Source organism: Brugia malayi (genome assembly GCF_000002995.4).
Source record: "Brugia malayi strain FR3 genome assembly, contig: Bm_v4_ChrX_scaffold_001, whole genome shotgun sequence".
In the NCBI taxonomy this organism is placed as follows: domain Eukaryota; kingdom Metazoa; phylum Nematoda; class Chromadorea; order Rhabditida; family Onchocercidae; genus Brugia; species Brugia malayi.
This window is the reverse complement of record NW_025062479.1, coordinates 4,694,461-4,712,264: the sequence shown is the minus strand read 5'-3', so window position 1 is coordinate 4,712,264 and position 17,804 is coordinate 4,694,461. Positions and strand designations below refer to the sequence as shown.

Sequence of the window (17,804 nt, the reverse complement as noted above, 5' to 3'; positions counted from 1 at the left end):
ACGTACAACTATAGTTTCGTTAAATAGGACGTCCAAAATTTACTACTCATTGGTATATAGCATTCAGTAAACTTATAAAGCAAAGTGGCATTAACAGCGAGCAACAGTAATCACTCACGCTTCAAAAAAAACATGCCTTCATCTTTGAATAAACCATGTAGATATTGAGGTAAGAGATGAAAGTATCATAAGTACTAAGCAATTAGTAAATATAACAAAGTCCTACGAAAACTAAACCAGCTCATCGTTCCAGTAATGGATCATTAGAAAGAAAACAATTCGAATTACTTTTCACATTATGATATTTATGATCAAATCCCCAAATAGCGAAAAATGCAAACAGGGGCAAGTTAAAAAATAAAGAAAACAGACTGTGCTTGAACAAACCTGAAATTAGTTACCAGAAATCATTACTGTGCAACATCAGCACCAAGAGTGATTGAGATATGAGGTTAATTTCAGAAATATCCCACAAAGCAGAAAGTTCTGAATATAAAACTGGTTTTAAAGTAGTGTGAAAAGAAGTGACACAATGGTTTGACAGCTTCAAGCGGAAATGCTAAGGCATGAAAAGGTGAAGTATCAGCATGAATCACGGAAGGAAAAGCAATCCGACGGCTTGCAAGCAAAGTTTCAAATCAATGGAAGACAAGCTCTCGGAAGATATAGTGAAGCTGTATGAATGCAATACAGGTAGAACGTTAGACACTGATCATTTCGCACCTGCGACTGATTAACTTCAACCACCACCACTCAACAGCCGCAGCAGTAGCAGCATTAACACAACATCACAGAACAGAACACTACAGTAACAGTGCTAATAAGCTGTTCGAAGTAGCACTGGAAAGTGAACATTTTATTTCATTCCATGCAAATTTAATATTAAGAACTAACAGCGAGCATTTGGTAAACGGCCAATGACAACGACCACATCAACTCATTAACAGCGTCTAACAGCTTGCAAAGCGGACTTGGACGAATACTGATTTAAGCAACCAATAGTATAGCAGTAGAATGGTGTTGCATGTCGCAACAGATGTTTCACACCATTAATCAGGTGGGCTCGGTGACGAGTAGACGAAAATGTGTTAATATTCGTGATGCCGAATCGACCATTTTCATTTTTATTACCATCATTACGACATAAAACTAATCAAGATTCTACTACCTACAATGATGACATCTACTCAGGAGAAGCAACAAAATTTAAACAGCCTCTTCGAAAAAGGACATATGAGGACCGTGCAGCTAGAAAGTATATGTAAAACATGCTTCCGAATAACATTTCTTCCAACTGATAAGATGTAGCACCGTCCCCTAATGCACCAGTAAATTCGTCACAACCTTGCGAGGGAACTTATTCAAGAGGACTCAGATAAACAATAACAAAAATAGTGCAAATTGACTGATATTTATCAAAATATTATCAGCAGCATCACGGCTTGTGTCAACTGACCACGTAATTAACGTAGGCTAGGAAATGGAAGAGAACAGAGAGATGAAGGATGAGGAAGACATAACAATATCTCATCGTCAGTAGCGAGCAACATAATCTGTCACAAAGAACAACGATCTCGATCAATCACTCTCTGCAACACCTCTGTCCCGTTCTCGTCTTCGCCTACAGCTACGTCTTCGTCTCGTCCTGTCTTGTCTTTTCTGTGGATAATGTCTCGACGACAGAGGTTCGATTGGTAGTAGTGTTCCCCTCCCTCTGTTACTTGCTTCTTCGCCTATTATCGAAGTAGAAGCAAGGGAGGTAACGTTGATGGCTGGTGGAAGTAATGTTGCAAGGCAGTGACGATGACAGCAGTAACCCCTTGCCCAGTCAATCTCTCTGATAGCACTTATCAACTCACTAACTCAGGAATGGAGGACAGACACAGCAGGAGAGCCCAGCAACACTAATCAACAGAGCAGCACTCCTACCTCGAAAGCCAATTGTTAGTAGTAGCAGTCACCCTCACTCGTATCCTGTCACTTCCTCCCCCCGTTGACTGTCCCTTTGTCCCCTTCCCTTATCGTCGTTGTTGTTACCATAATCCCACCTCTTCCCTAAATATAACATTCAAAATCTACTCAGAAGTCAGTCAGTCATTAGTAAATCACCTACACGGTACTCATTTCGGTTTTCTTAACTTCTTCCACACCCTTATCCTTCCCTCTACTTCACTTCTCCCTCTCCTTATCTCCGGCCACTTACCGAACCAAATCACTCCCTCCTTAACAAATAGTGCAAACAGAAAGACGGACCAAAATTCATTTTGACCAGAAGCGACGGTCCCCCTTGTACCATCTGTCAACCACAGCCCAAGCCTTCATCCTATGCAAACATCATTATCAGTGTACGCGGGAGCGGAACTACCCATAATCAATTGAAATCCTTTTCCGAAAACCTCTGTTTAGAATAAATCCCTCAGCATTCTCAGCAATCTGTGCTCCCTCCTAATCTCCCCGAAAAATAACAAACATGCAAATAACGGCATCCTCTAATACTACCTTACACAACAACATCGATTTTCGCATCATATCAATAATAAAAGTGACAACTGCAAAATGTCGTGCAGCAACAATCCTTGTCAGCTTATTAATACAACATTATCGATTTTTTTTTCTGAATTTAATGATAACACACTGAGGGGTACGACGGCTCTCTACAGCAACCATACAAACATAATCGCGGATAATAAGTGTGCTGATGATGAACTACATGGAAAGGTCCAATACCACTGATCACTATTGATAATATATTCCATAAAATCAACGGTAGCCTAGGAATCGGAAAGTTTACGCATGTGAATGCCTGCACGAGATTGTGCATATGTATGCGGTGTATATACTTAATGGAAAAATCGAACTTGACCCACTTCCTTCGGTTCACTTTCTCTCGTGGCAACATATCACAGAATTATCCTTAGATTGTGAGTCAGTGAAGCCACAAACACGAGAAATCGCTATTATCAGTGGTTACATAAATCTTTCCCAAATAGCTTTTTCGTTTGAATTGTTAATAACATAACTGTCAATGAACGGAATGAAGGATTGTGAGGTGGAAGAGGTGAGGGAATGCTTCATCTGTCCAAATCACAAGCGTATTCGAGATCTAAAGTGAGATATAGCGGGAAAATGGACATCAAAAATTTAAATGAGCATATATAAACCTACGTTCAACACTTCACGGTCCTATTTCCTCACCAAACTAGTCACAATGTATGCTCCCTACCTCCTCAATCACACATTCCAGAGTAATTGTGCACGGTGGAAACTTCAGTAAAGTAAGGCGTAAGCTTACAAAAGCATATAGAATCTTGCACTTTATTAAAATGACAATCTCGCCTTCTTGGAACTCACTTCATTTTGTGAATATTATAAATTTAATTTTATGCTAAAAATTGAAGACTACCGAAGGCTGGATGTATAAATGGATGGATAGATGCAGACGGATGGATAGATGATGGATGGATGGATGGACGGACTGACTACTAAGTCAGTAAGTAGTAACTGATGGGAAGAGGGATTGGATAAAAATTTGTGTGCTGAAATGGTAATCAATGTTTCCTGAGTGATATGCAGCACGAGTTTGAAATGGGGTGCGCAGTCACCACCATCAGAATGCAAACATACGACTAAATGGATGGGAAGGGAGAAAGGAGAGGTGGGAGGGAAGGGGAGAGGAGAGGAGAAGGGCTGAGGACCCGGAGCAAAGGATTATGTTAATGGCTGTAGAAAAGACAGAGGTCAACCCACCGTAGAGGTCATTTTCTTTAATAAATAAAACACCTGCTGATAGGGCAATCCGCGATCGTCACACCACGTCACATGCTATTTTCTTTTTTTCTCGGAATTTGCTCGCATCAGTTCTCTTCAACATTATTTCAGCTGATGCTAATTGCCCATGCAGAGTCCTCTTTTAGAAAATTTATTGCAAAACGATCACAAAGGAAGCAAGTGGATTCAGAGCCGAATTCAGTTCTCAAAGAAAAATCTAGTTCGATATTCAAGTTCTAACTTTGGACTACAAGGATCAGAGACTGAAAATCCCAATATTTATAATTACTTTATTACAATCAACAGTCAAATGAAATGCTTTTAGTGCAGAATTTCATTAATCTAGACTTAATCTAGTCAAACTAAAAGGATTCTACCAGCAACCAACAGAATAAAACTTTAAAACGAGAAAATGAATGGGAAACTAAAGTACTACGATGAAGTTTGAGACTATGTTTGTTTCGTCTCTCCTTTATCCATCTTCCCACTTAACACTTTTGACTTTTCCAACGAATTTAAACAGAAAAAAGAAAAAGAAAAAAAAAAACTAACCTAGTAGTTAAGTAAATGAAACATCGCGCCGTCACACAGAGAATGCGTAACTTGCGAGCATTGCTAACAAATTAATTACATGAATCCAACTCAACTGCTTTGATATATGTCTAATCAATCCCAAACACCGAACAATAAACAACATGCAAATTTCTGAACTAGTACAGCTATTAAATATGCACCCCATGAATGAACCTGCGACTGAAATCGGCCTAGTGCTCTCGTCAGCATCAATCGATTTCTATATGACGCAATGCAGACTCAGTTTTTCGCGATGTTCTTACTACAATCACAGCTAGCAGAAATACGAGAATAGATGTTATTAACAGATGTCAAGGGCGATAATTATCACCAGACGACATTTTAGAGATTGCTGATATTGGTTGATAAGAAACTGTTTAGCTCACAGTTAAATAAATATAATGAAATCTGTAATCGTTCGAATCTGGTCATTCTTAGCTCTACATCACTTCCCGAAAACATGCCTCTAGTGTTTTTGCTACTCTTCTTACCTGCACCGTATTACTTCCCGTTTATAAAAAACACCTCGTAAAACTAGAATAATAAAAAGGAACGGGATAATGAGCAGCAAGGGTATTTCTTGGTGCCAGTATCAAGATGAACCTCATGAAATGCTGTCATGAAACATCCTATCAATAACCTTGCCAAAAAAATATCTGCATACCTTACAATCGAAAGCAAGGATGCCAGAGTTTTAAACGACTTCAAAAATGCATCAACCTATTTCGAGAGATACGAAACCATTTAGAGCTCGAGGTTGAATATTCCTGTAGTTGAGCGCCACTAAGCTTCTGATATGATTTTTTTAGTCTTATCCTCTCTACACCTCATCCAAATACGACCACCGGCAGTAGGTTGATTATTTATAAACTTGACATGAGACGCGGTAGTGTTGGAATTTTCTGAAATAAGAACAGCGCATGACTCAGCCACCTCTCAATACTTTCTCCATATCTTATATAAAATTACTCACCTTTCCTTCAAAAATGTTGCTAAAGAGCACGTAATCCATGAGAAAAACAGATTTTATCACCAAGAGGAAAAAAATGATAACAAGGAAATGGCGAAATATACATCCCAACACTTTGCATTAATAAATAATTAATATACAAACAAGTGATTTACTTTAAGCTTCTAGACGGATGAATTAAAATCCGGAATTCCACTTAAAGAAGTGAATCCCACAAGTCCTTCATGATGTTTGGATAATCCACAGGCCTTTGAGAGTAATTAGCTACGAAGGTTACAAATAATTAAATAACTTCACGGCACATTCACAATATAGATTATTAATTCTTAGTTCAATAATAATAGATAATGACGTAATGCAGCTAACACAAATTTTCTATGCTTATCGACGAAAGATTTTTTCCTGCGGTAAACCCAAATTTGTAATTCTGCAAAATGGTAATATAAATGTAAAATGTCAAAATCGCATCTTTATAAAAAAAATACGTCCAAGCTACTCTGCTTTTCTAAATTATATCAATAACCCGTAGTGACAAGAAAAAAACTATTTTTAAAACAATTTGTAGGAATATATTAATAAAATTTTAGATACAAAGCAACTTTTTACACTGTCACGAAAAAAATTTTCTACACTTATCGAGAAACAGTGTATACAAAAAGCTAGAATAAGACAAAAGGAATACCCCGATCATTCATTCGATATAAAATGTTCGCAGGTATACATAAAATTAATTATTGACCTAGAAATTATAGTACAGCAACCTTTGCGTACAAATTAGTGAAAAACCAATCATGAAGGAATCTAGTCAATCTTCACCGTTGAATAAATTTTATGAATAAATTTTGCAGCACCCCAGTAGCCAATGGTGCCACACATAAATCCGAGGGCTGCACTAAACAATCCCATGTACCCGAAATAGAATACAGTCTGGAAAAGCCCATACATCCTGAAAATTCAGTCTTCCTAACTTTTGAACCATATTAGTTAGAATTCAATAAAACTCTGACGAAATCGAATTAGAATAGTGAACTTGAAAATAACTAACTTTGTCTTGAACAAGAAGTAATAGATTGAGTAAAGATAGACATAGAAGGATGTAGATGCTCCTGCCAGAAAGCTAGTCCATCTCCTAAAGAAACTGCCACAATTAGTGTAAAAAATTTACACTTGCTTTCGATAACAATATATAGATTTTATTATATATTATATAAAATCTAAGAGTGAAATAGTTTGAATCGATAATTTCGAATCGAAACCTACCATCGATAATCTTCGGCATTCAGAAGGAAATAAGTGCATACAACTGTAACGCACATTGTAACAATTGCAAGAATAAGAGTAACCAGCAGCATGAAGCCATAAACATAGTATATTTTATATGCCCAGAATGAAGTAAAGATGAAGTACCTGAAATTTTCAGGAGCACTGTATTATCACAGTAGAAATTCTACAAAAATACGATTCTTTTCTTTCAAAAAATAGGAATTACATTTCAATGAAGATAGAACCAAATGGCAGAACACCACCAAGAAGAATTATCAATGATGGTTCCAAAAACCATTTCTTATCCGGAATCGGCCGTGGAACAGCATTTACTCGACATGGATTGCTACTCTGTCCTTTCACGTTGCGTCCTGAGATCACAGAAATACTTTGTTAAAGTTAGGTAAAATACTTTTTCAGTAGATATATACGAAAGTAACTGACCGAGTACAGTGCCCACTAAAGTTAACGGGAGAATGACAAATAAGCAAATAGCGGTGACGGCAAGCATAATTGTGAACGGGATAGCTCTTGATGCATGGTAGGATATTGCGACGATGTTAACCAAAAACGCCACAGATGATATCAGAGAAGGCAGAAGAAAAGCACCAAATACCATTTGGCGTATCCATCTATAAAAGTCGATAAATGAAACTTCATAAGTCTATTTAAAATCAATTTCTTGGTTCTAAAGTTGAAAAAATGAAAAACAAATTACTGCTTGCCACCAAATCGCGCATACATTGATCCACCAGCAAAGCCATTCACTGGAGATGCTGCAGCATATACAAAAATTGCAGCACTCAACAATGACCCTCTTCTGAAAAAAAAAAAGAAAAAAAAAACGAAATGAAAGATAAAATTCAATACAGTGCAAGATTACCGAATACTGAGGTCATATCACACAATTCCTTCTTTAAAAGGCCAAACTTACTCCGTATAAAATTCGCCTATAATGGCAAGAAAAATGGTGATTATTACAACTGCAAACACGTGATATCCAGTACCCACTAGCGATGAAAAAAGCATTGGAAACGATGGTGTTCTGAACACATCTCCATGCACCTGCTTCCAACCATATTCATCACCTAGATCACGTTCCTGAAAAAATCCATCTAGAAAAAAGAACGGCTAGGTTATCTGCCCACAAAATCTACACAAGTTCGAAATCTACACAAGTAACGATAAATATTCTAGGGTGTGGGGAATTTATGAAAAAACCATAAAAATGTAATTTGATAAGGAAAATAACGTAAGGAATCTCCAAATAAAAATATCATTTTACCATATCATCAAGATCTTCATCTTTCTGATAACGAGCATAATCTTTTCTCAGTGTTCGCATGAGTATCATCCAGACCAATCCAACCAGAAAGATTACCATCATGAACGAATTGAAAATGGAGAACCAGTGTATCTAGAAATCCAGAACCTAGTGTATGAAAAAAAAATTGCACTGAGATAAAATAACCTACTCTGTGTTGAAAGAATGTTGGATCCAGATATTTTTCGAACCGTTTATCAAATTCAACATCAGAAGATTTCCAAACAACTTCGTATGTGAAAGAAATAGATGCGCCAGGTGCTAGTGAGACGCGTACATCTGAGGTCACATTAATATCCACAATCTTTAAAAAATGTCAACAAATTATTCGCAAAAAGAACTTCAGTACGATAACTACCTAGGTTAATCAGCGCAGAGTTAGATAAGATCAGAATCCAAATCAATGAATGAAAAAATTAGATGTCTAAAATAACACACTAACGAAGAATAAACTGTCACCTACTTGTTTTCCGTTATAACCAATTTCTAGTTTTTTATGTGTGAAGAGTCGATAATTTGGAGGAGTTATTGATGAGTCGACCTCACCAACCATACCTAAAATCAGTTTCATTTCTGATTGCATTAGTGAAAAAAAAAAAAAAAACATCTAGGAAATATTAGCATACATATAATCCCTTAAACTCCGATTGCTTGAACTTCTACAGCTAGATGAAATACAATTACATAAAGCACCTACCATACATAGGCAGTTCATCAAGATACATTTGATACCAATAATTGTTTCGTACTGCATAAACGAACTGCTTGTAGTCTTCTTCACTAAGAGTTTTCTTACAAAACTCCATTTTTTCCACATTTTCTACAAAAATATTTTTTTCAACAATAGAAATAGTTTTCATTTATCAAGACGGTTAAGAAATAAAGCTGCAGACAATAACCTTTAAATCTGATATCCAATCCTGAGTAATCAAGTTCAACGCCCAGCAATGCTTCTCCCAGTGTTTCATGATAATGACTAATTGAGTACTTCGGACCTCTACAGAAAGGTAATGAAAAATATGTGTAAGTTTCCTGCCGATTGCTGTATGGACCAACTGTATTCATCCATAACACAATCTTAATTTTAGTAAACATCAGAAAAGGGAAATTTAGATCACATACAGCTTGCATACTGAATTTATACATAATTATTTGTTTCCCTGCAATAAAAGCCACCTCCTCACTGTGCATTGTAATGAAAAATGTGGATTTAAAACTTTTTCGAATATGTAAAAATTAAGATTCACTTTTCAGACCTACAAAAATACGACTATATAACTTCAAAGTGCTATCAAAATTTTCTTCCAGATTTTATACCATCGAATTTTAATGTTCTTCTTTTTGACTTATTCCATTTTTAAACATATGTTAAAACAACACAAAAAGATTTGTGGGTGAATGTTGTTGGCTGACCTCCTCACCGTCACGATATAGATGATCATGTTCATCGCCCTCAACAAAAAGATATGCCCATAGCACTAATGCACAGATAACGCAACGCATTATTCGATGAGATCCAAAAAATATCATTCATTCATTAAGCAATATGAAATATCTTTTTCAAAGTTTATGAGCAATGTTTATGAAAATAACTATTACGACAAAAATCTTGTCTCAAATTGGTTTACATACATGACTAAATCTAAGTAAAATTCAAAATGTTTATAAATTAAACTCACGAGAACTAATTAACAACCAGTAATATTCGGTTTCTACCAATCAAATAAAAGTGAATTTAAAATTTCGCCGAGCCTGCAAAGAACAAGATTCAGTTTTTTGACCATCAAAATATATACATATAATTGTAAAATGTTGTGAAAACCTTAAAAACAAAATTATTTAAAAGATTCTGTTAAATGATCCAAATACCACTCCTTGAAATTTCAATATTCTTCCTAGCGATGAGATTTGTTCAAATCACATCGCATTCCAATTGATGAATATATTTATAAAAATAAGTGAAAAAAATTACAAATATATACAATGGGAATTATAAATCTTGATCCCTTCAGCAAGGTTCAAGCTTCACTGCTACGCCGTTCAAAATGATCCAAATCGAAGTTTGAAAATCTCTATTTTCAAATGAATATACTAATAACTATACAATTACTTGAAATAATTGTTCCTGTTGCCTGAATGCATCTTAAAACTTCATATCAGACCTTTCAATATATATAAATATCAAAAATCCAGAACGTATGCTTCGAGTTGAAAGCTATCCTAATTTCCAAAATTCAGGTCAGACTCTACCAGAAAATGGACTCAGAAAGCAAAAATATGACATAATCTGTTTTTATGTATGTAAGAAAAACATCCACTTCAGCCTAAACGTATGGTCTGTCACAAGAACTTCCCTTTGCAAAGAATGATTATTTGTAGGCTTACAAATATTACTTATAGAAACTGGCACAGAAAGGGAACTAAGTAGACACAAAATGCAGTCACGAAATTATAACAGGCATATGTTACGGCGAGAAAGGATAAGAGCGTACTCTATCCGCCATTTATTCCATGACTTGATTAGGAAGTCAATGAGAACATAATCTTTAGAGAGAACTTGTTCGAACTTGAGTATGAATGTAGACTTGTAGCCAATATATAATAATGTAGAATGGACAGCATTTTAATAAAAGTTATGGGAATTCATAACAAAAAAAGAAAAACAATTTAAAACATGAAGCAATGGATCTATGTTAATCAATTACATACGATAAGCCCACTTCTTTATTCATTCGTCTGAATAATTTCATTTTAATGAACTTTATTGGAATTCACCATAAAGAAGGTCTAAAGTGGAAGGGAATGAAGTCGCATAAATGTTCTACGCTCCTTCAAATTACATTATTAAACACTGGAATTTATTCAGCTCAACACTAATCTACCTTTTGGGAACTCTCACAACATTAAATTCGGGAAGCTAAACGTGGAAACTTTATATACGCCTACTGCTACGCAAAGCAGGACGAATTCTAAGCCCCATAAGCTTTATGTTCACTGTGCAATTATTCAAACCACAACAACACGAGTGCATTTTTGAGAATTCTTATAAGACCCTTGTGATGCAGTTTAGACGGCTGGCTTCTTTTCCTTAGTTTTTACTGGTTAGATTGGAATTTTGAAGAGTAAAATTAGTATACGATGAACTATGCCGAGAGAGATGATTCATAAGCAATAAAATCTTCAATTGGGCATTGCATAATACAAGTTTGACTTCAAGCATTAAACATTTGTGACTGCTTTAAGGCTTGGTTCTTTTTTTTTTTTTGTAAGATCTTACGAATGGAATGTATCGAGGAGGCTATTTTTAAAGCTATCAAATACCGCAAGTTCAACTCTTTGATCACAGAAACTTTCGATTTGGCTTGTGTCCAGGCGAAGGAAGCATTAAAAAAAGGAAAAACTCCTTTTCCTGTGGTTGTCAAAGATTGCTATATGTTTGTTATCTTTTTTTTGACATTATTCATATTTCTCAGCTTTATTGTGAAATATGTACTGCAGCGCTCATTCCTGTTAATGCTCAGTGACATTGTCTAAGGTGTCAGTCATTTCGTAACAGTTCAAAACAATGTATTTTTACACCCATAAAAGATAATTTTTATAGTAGACCGGATTAAATGTCTCAACTAAGGAGCTTTTATTTAAAAGTCATTTTTATAACTTCAATATCCGGACTGAGTATTGAGCAGTATTCCTTCGGCAAGAATGTTCGGAGACTGTATGCACTGCCGGATTAGTTCTACTCTATAATATATTACAGGGTTATTTTCTCACACTTTTTTAAATATTCAAGTTCCTATTCGTACCTAAATTTTAGGACAAGGAAAGTCCGAACAACGTGCGCATCACGAAATCTATCAAATTTCATTGCGCCGTATACTGCCACTATTGTCAGCAGATTATTTAAAGAGGGTAATTTATTTATATGTTCTGCTATTATTTTGTATGTTAAATGAAACGGCTATTGAAAAATTATTATTCAGGTGGTTGTTTGATTGGGAAAGCTAATATGGATGAGTTTTGCATGGGAACATCAAGTTCAAAAGGTTATTTTGGACCTGTGAAAAATGGATTAAGTGACCAAGCAAATCTCGGAACTGATTGGCGAAGTCCTGGCGGATCTTCTGGCGGTTGTGCTGTAGCAGTGCAATTGGGTATTTCATCAGTGTTGGTATTTGAAGCATCAGATTCCAGTTCTAGTTTTCACGTATTGTACTTACCGCCTTGTGTGAGATATTTTGAGTATTACAGAAGTTTGGGGTCGGACACTGGTGGCTCATCACGGAATCCAGCAGCATTCACAGGACTTTTTGGCTTCAAACCTTCCTATGGAATCCTATCAAGATATGGGCTCATCCCTTTAGTTAATTCACTTGATTGTCCATCAGTAATTGCTAGAACTGCTGCGGATTGCAACTTCTTACTACGTAAGGATTTATAAACTTCAACCAGTTGTTAGCTTGTAGTAAATTGTCGGAATCAGTTAGCACAACCATAATCTGAGGTAGCCGCATCTTTGCAACAAGTTTATTGATGTCATCTTTCTGGTCTGGTGCTAGTTTATGTCGTTGTAGCCAGAAAGTATTAAGAGCTTCATAAACATTTCACTGAGTGGATATATATATTGTTATCTTGCAGAGGCTATGAATGGTCGAGATGCGTTGGATTCGACCTGCATTGATGCGCCGCCATCTTGTTTTATGAAAGGAAGACCAATTTATGGGATGACTGTCGGCATACCCAAGGTAGATTGTAGAATCAGTCATTATTAACTTTATAGGACTTCTTCAAAGATTCACAGAGTGCTCATAAAAACTCATAAAACTCCTTTCACAAGTGTTCTGTATGTTTGCTTAATTTTACTTCCGCAGTAGGAATATTACAATGAAACATTATCAAGTGAATGCTGGAAAGGATGGAATGAAGCTGCAAAAGCTCTAGCTGCGTTAGGCTGCAAGATAAAAGAAGTGAGCATGCCATCCACAACCTATTCCATAATTTGTTATTATGTGCTTGCTGAAGCCGACATTACATCAAACATGGCAAGGTGAAATTTATATTTTATAAAACTTCGTGAACTGAAATTTACATTCCATAAAACTTAAAACCTAAAATATAGTTGTAGACAATTCCCATATTATCAGATACGATGGAGTCAAATATGGCCACAGATCAAATTACGACAGGTCAACTTTTATGCTATATTCCGCAACAAGAAATGAATCTCTCAATGAAATTGTTCGTAGGAGAATATCCGCAGGGAACTATTTCTTGATGAAATGGTATAGCTTCTCTAATTTTGCATTTCAAATTCAATTTCATCAGTGTTGGACTGGGAATTAGATTTTCCGCCTTGATAGATAATTATTATAAACACAAGAATTATGCAGAAGTCGTCAAGTCGTCCAGTTCATTAAGACTTCTGATGCACACGACATGTTAGTAATTCATAGACTTACCGTAGGATATGTGATCTTTCATGTTTTGACACAGTATGGGTGTTGTTAGATCTATGAGATTTCCAATCGGATTTTGTGTGAATTAAATAATTTAAATTCAAAGTAATTTAAAGCTTTTCGAGTTAAATGTTCCGCTTTGAGATTAATTATAGCCATTACGATGAATATTTTGGACAAGCTCTTCGTGTGCGACGCCTAATCAAAATGGATTTTGATCGCGTCTTTCGGAAAGAAGGATGTGATATCCTGTTAACTCCTGTGACAAGTGGTATACCACCACTGTTTTCCGAAATTAGTGACACCGACGGGTACAGGCGAGAATGTCAAGACGATTTTTACACACAACCCTGTAATTTGGCAGGTGTTCCAGCAATTTCAGTACCATTCATGAGAACGGCGGATGGATTTCCAGTTGGCGTGCAGATTATCGCTGATCATTTGAAAGATGGTATAGCACTGGATGTGGCAGAAAAGCTTTACGAATATTCTGTTGTGAAAACTGTAAAACAACCATCTGTAGCTAAGTAGAATTTTATAAACATTATGCAGTAACTTATAAGACATAAATTTCCGATGAAACTATTACCATTCGTTCAAATTTGTAAAGTCATTATGATTATACATGCTTGTACCGTGTAAATAATGAATGAAGAATACGCAGCGTGCTTTTCAAATCACCATTTACAATGTCCTGCACTCTTGCGCGTGGTTTTTGCAAATCGGCTTCATACATCAGCTGATATGCGAACGTAACGTTATGTATTTTCTGCTCATATGTTAATGCCTTAAAAATGTTGAGCTCATATGAAATCGATCATAGAAAGAAAGAAGGCTTAATATTCAACTCAAGACGTGGTTCCTCACATGCTGACTAGAACAGTCAAACCATTTTTATCTTTAAAAGTAAACAATAATGTCTACAAAATAAACCCTGCCATTATCAACAGTACGAATACCTGTAGATCGAAACTATAAAGTGGAACAAAGTATCCTTCCAGTAAACCCATCAAAAATATCAAATAAACACCATCCTTGAACTGATTCTCCAGATCTGTCACCTCCAAATTAATTTTGTTAAGATGTTTATTACAGAAAGCCAACAGTGAACTCTTTACATGAGCCAGTTTGTCTGGTCCGTAGTCGAATAGAGTATCAAAAGCATCTCTCTCACCCTAAAAATACAAGCTGTCTTTCAACTGAAATGAAGCAGAAATGAATGAAGTGTTAACTAATCGTTATCACTTTCAATCCAACAGCATAGTGAAATTCGTGAATAACCTTGACACCCAACTCTGACTGGGTTGTTGTAAGCTGTTCTGTGATATAACGGCTTTTCAGTTGATTGTCTTTTTTCTGTAGGACGAGGATCTGTGCATTCACATACTCCGGAAATCTAACAGGAGCACGGAAGTATATAGCAATCGCAACCAATAGCTGTATAATTGCTACCATATCCTGCAACGAACATCCAATTACGTAGATAGTGCCTCACAATTCCTAAGAAATCCCAAAAAAACCAAATTTAAGATAACACTATCATTAAAAACAATCAAGCCAGCTATATTCGACACGTAAATAAAATGGACCAAAGATCCAAATCCCAACCGCATAAAAAGAGCGATAAGAAAACCATGAAGGACACGCACAAAAGGATAAGGAGACTTCATCCTCCTACCTTTCCTCTAGAGAATTCCACAGAACATAAGGTCAACTTAAGGACAACCACAGATAGTCAAGTATTCTGTAATTAAATAGAAACCTTGCATGTGTAGACATCATTTGTACTTTATGCACTGACGACTTCCTACAATTCATGTCATCCGACAACTTTGGAAGGTGTCTAATCATTAGTTTCATTCGATACTGATAATTTTACACAACGCTTGCATAAAAATGAAAAAAGAATGTACTGAAAAGAACCAATACTTTATTGTGAATTAGATCAGCATTCCATTTTGCTTTTTCATACTGTCCTTGAGCGATGATGCGATTAACAGTCTCAATCACTTTGTGCAGTTTTTGCCGCTGTCCTTCCTCACTTTGCGATACTTCAGGTACTTCAATCTGAACGAATCACATTGCTCACAGCAACTAAATTAATTATTCATCATGGGAAATAAACTAGCGATTAATTCAAGATCCAAACATTTAAAAAAAAAAAAAAAACCATTGCTGGCATACCAGATATATTTGGGAAATAAGGAATACATACCATACATATATACGCTTCAAACGAGAGATACAGACCTTGATATTCGCTAGTTTTTCAGTAAGTTTTTGTATGATTTGACCGTCGTACAAGTCTTCTTGTATGTGTTTCACAACGATTCTTTGCGATGCTAATTCATAGTTCAGCCAGCGAATCAAAAGCTGTATCACTTCTTGTATACGTGGGTCATCACGAGATTCCATGGTCAGCAGTCTTTTTTCCTCGCCTAGGAAGAAATTTCATTTCATTTTAATATCATATTAAGTAAATTTAAATATTATGCATAAATGTTTTTGCCAAGAAGTCATCTGGTGACACAGAGTTTAATATTGGCAGCAAGTTTTTGTATAGCCCGACAGTCTTTTTGTATGTGTTTCATAACAATTCTTGATCTATATTGAAGTCTGTTTCATAACGATTCCTGGTCTACATCAAGGACAGCTGACTTTTTAACCACAACAGTTGTGCATAATACCTAAGCTTCACACTAATTTTTTTGTGTATAAATTTCTACAAAACTGTGTAAACTATTCAGAGATCTCATGAGACTATGAGAACTACAAATTACTCCAACTCATTTTTTGAATAAATCTCGCTCTTATATTTCTAACTCTTCTTTAAATGTTTCACTTGTGATTGTGAATACGAAGGAACACATATGAACTATAAGGCATTTCAAACTCGCTTTTCATAAACAAACTTCAAGCTCCACAAACTGGTTGAAAAGAATGAAAAGCAAGGTAACCGAAAATACTTATGCACTTAGAAAAGCTGTCTTGTAAACCTACCTTCTTCAAGCATAATATTCTGCAGAGTCGCTGAAACCGGGATAACTGCAGAATCAATTGCTTTTGCTCCTTCTGTTTCAACCTAAAGCTAAAAATTTCCAATATCCTGCTAAGTTACTATTAAAAAATTGGAAAAGACCACATAGAATTGACAGGAACTACGGATAAATCAACGCGATAACTTCGCAGCACTTCAATTTCATAAATTCTTGAAGTCTATCTTTAATACATTCAGATCACGCAGTACAACTATGTGTTGAGATCTATCAATTTTTCTGCTCCATTCACCATCTTTCTTCATCCCAAACCTTTTCCATATACTCTCTCACTTTGCTTTGCAGAATACAATGATTCTTTGTTTAATAAATACAATATCTAGTTAAGGCCGTAATCAAGTATTTGCTATATTAATTTCCAAATCAAACATTATATTCCATGCTATCAGACAACGTGACGTTCAATTTTCAGAAATACTTCAAATTCAATGAAGTTAATCAAACTCATCCGACTTCATCCACTACATTCTACTTCATGCATGTGAACATCATGAGATTTAAATCATAAAAAGTGAGAATTGAATTAATTCAACCATGTGTAAAAAACTGACTTCAATAGCTTCATTTTCAGCTTCTTGTTCCAGTTGTTGAGATTTCTTCTTTTTTCCAAGAGTTCCTAGCTTTTCAAAAAATGATTCATCCTAAAACCAAGTTTTCACAACTCACTTACTGCAGGTACATACTAAGAAGGTATTACAATTGTTAAAGAAAATGCGAAAGAAGTTTGGTAGCATTTCCAATGTCGTTGAAAATACATTAGGTAGAATGTATTTTCTAAAATCCTACCCCATGCAAAATCCACTTTATCCATCAATAAAAGGGAATTACGCACTACTTCTTTTCTTTCTGTAAACAATAACACAATTACTCTATTTGGAAAAATTTTTTACCACACACTCACTTTAGAAGCGTCAGAGAGGAAATCGTACCATTGAAAACGAGAAAAAATTTTCTAACCTTCTTCTCCTTCCTGATTGTGCCCTTCGATGGAAAATTTGGTTCAGTGGACAATCGAGACGTCATATCTGAAGCTAACATTTCCACACTAACACCGCTTTAGCCGTAGTCGCAGCAGTTAAAGCAGGAAGAAAGGTCGACTAGGTGTTATCAACTGGTCGTCAGCTGTCTACCTCTGTCAGTCCGCTGGTATTCCGCTTCTGAGTCAAACAACTACACTACTGGAAAATAGGCTTAGATACTACGAACAACGCGATAGTAAAAGATACTAGGAACAAAGGTAGTATATTTCAAGCTAAATGGATCGATCGTTTCGCTTCAAACATATCTACTTCTGAATTCCACAAAATTGACTTCCAAAGATAAAGAAAGAAAACACACAAAATTACGGATCAAAACGTCAGTGAATTTCGGCGATATCCGTTCGGAGAACTCTTCCC

At 35.8% G+C, this 17,804-nt stretch overlaps 3 protein-coding genes across 5 annotated transcripts; 1 reads left to right on the top strand and 2 right to left on the bottom strand.

Annotated features, from left to right (window-relative positions):
- Positions 1–6,112: 6,112 nt before the first annotated feature.
- Bm6514 (Uncharacterized protein) lies at positions 6,113–9,428 on the bottom strand (the record flags this gene model as incomplete). The annotated part of the gene is made up of 13 exons (XM_043073641.1): positions 6,113–6,257; positions 6,357–6,440; positions 6,572–6,718; positions 6,801–6,945; positions 7,019–7,206; positions 7,293–7,394; positions 7,509–7,675; positions 7,860–7,991; positions 8,050–8,202; positions 8,362–8,453; positions 8,596–8,718; positions 8,798–8,975; positions 9,312–9,428. The coding sequence occupies 13 exons, from the start codon at positions 9,426–9,428 to the stop codon at positions 6,113–6,115; spliced, it is 1,773 nt and encodes a 590-aa protein (XP_042929575.1).
- Positions 9,429–11,177: 1,749 nt separating this feature from the next.
- Positions 11,178–13,882, top strand: Bm13821 (Uncharacterized protein; the record flags this gene model as incomplete). 3 transcript variants are annotated; one of them, XM_043073638.1, is made up of 8 exons in its annotated part: positions 11,178–11,332; positions 11,713–11,807; positions 11,879–12,062; positions 12,147–12,322; positions 12,534–12,640; positions 12,770–12,942; positions 13,040–13,177; positions 13,507–13,882. In XM_043073638.1, 8 exons carry the CDS (start codon positions 11,178–11,180, stop codon positions 13,880–13,882), a joined length of 1,404 nt encoding a protein of 467 aa, XP_042929572.1. The 3 variants fall into 3 exon arrangements, with proteins under 3 accessions (XP_042929572.1, XP_042929573.1, XP_042929574.1); XM_043073639.1 differs by having other exon boundaries at positions 11,331–11,332; XM_043073640.1 differs by lacking the exons at positions 11,178–11,332; positions 11,713–11,807 and having other exon boundaries at positions 11,905–12,062.
- Positions 13,883–13,970: 88 nt separating this feature from the next.
- On the bottom strand, positions 13,971–17,445 carry Bma-pat-6 (Uncharacterized protein; the record flags this gene model as incomplete). The annotated part of the gene is made up of 8 exons (XM_001899368.2): positions 13,971–14,138; positions 14,311–14,526; positions 14,633–14,809; positions 15,281–15,418; positions 15,602–15,789; positions 16,352–16,433; positions 16,959–17,048; positions 17,365–17,445. The coding sequence occupies 8 exons, from the start codon at positions 17,443–17,445 to the stop codon at positions 13,971–13,973; spliced, it is 1,140 nt and encodes a 379-aa protein (XP_001899403.1).
- Positions 17,446–17,804: the final 359 nt, after the last annotated feature.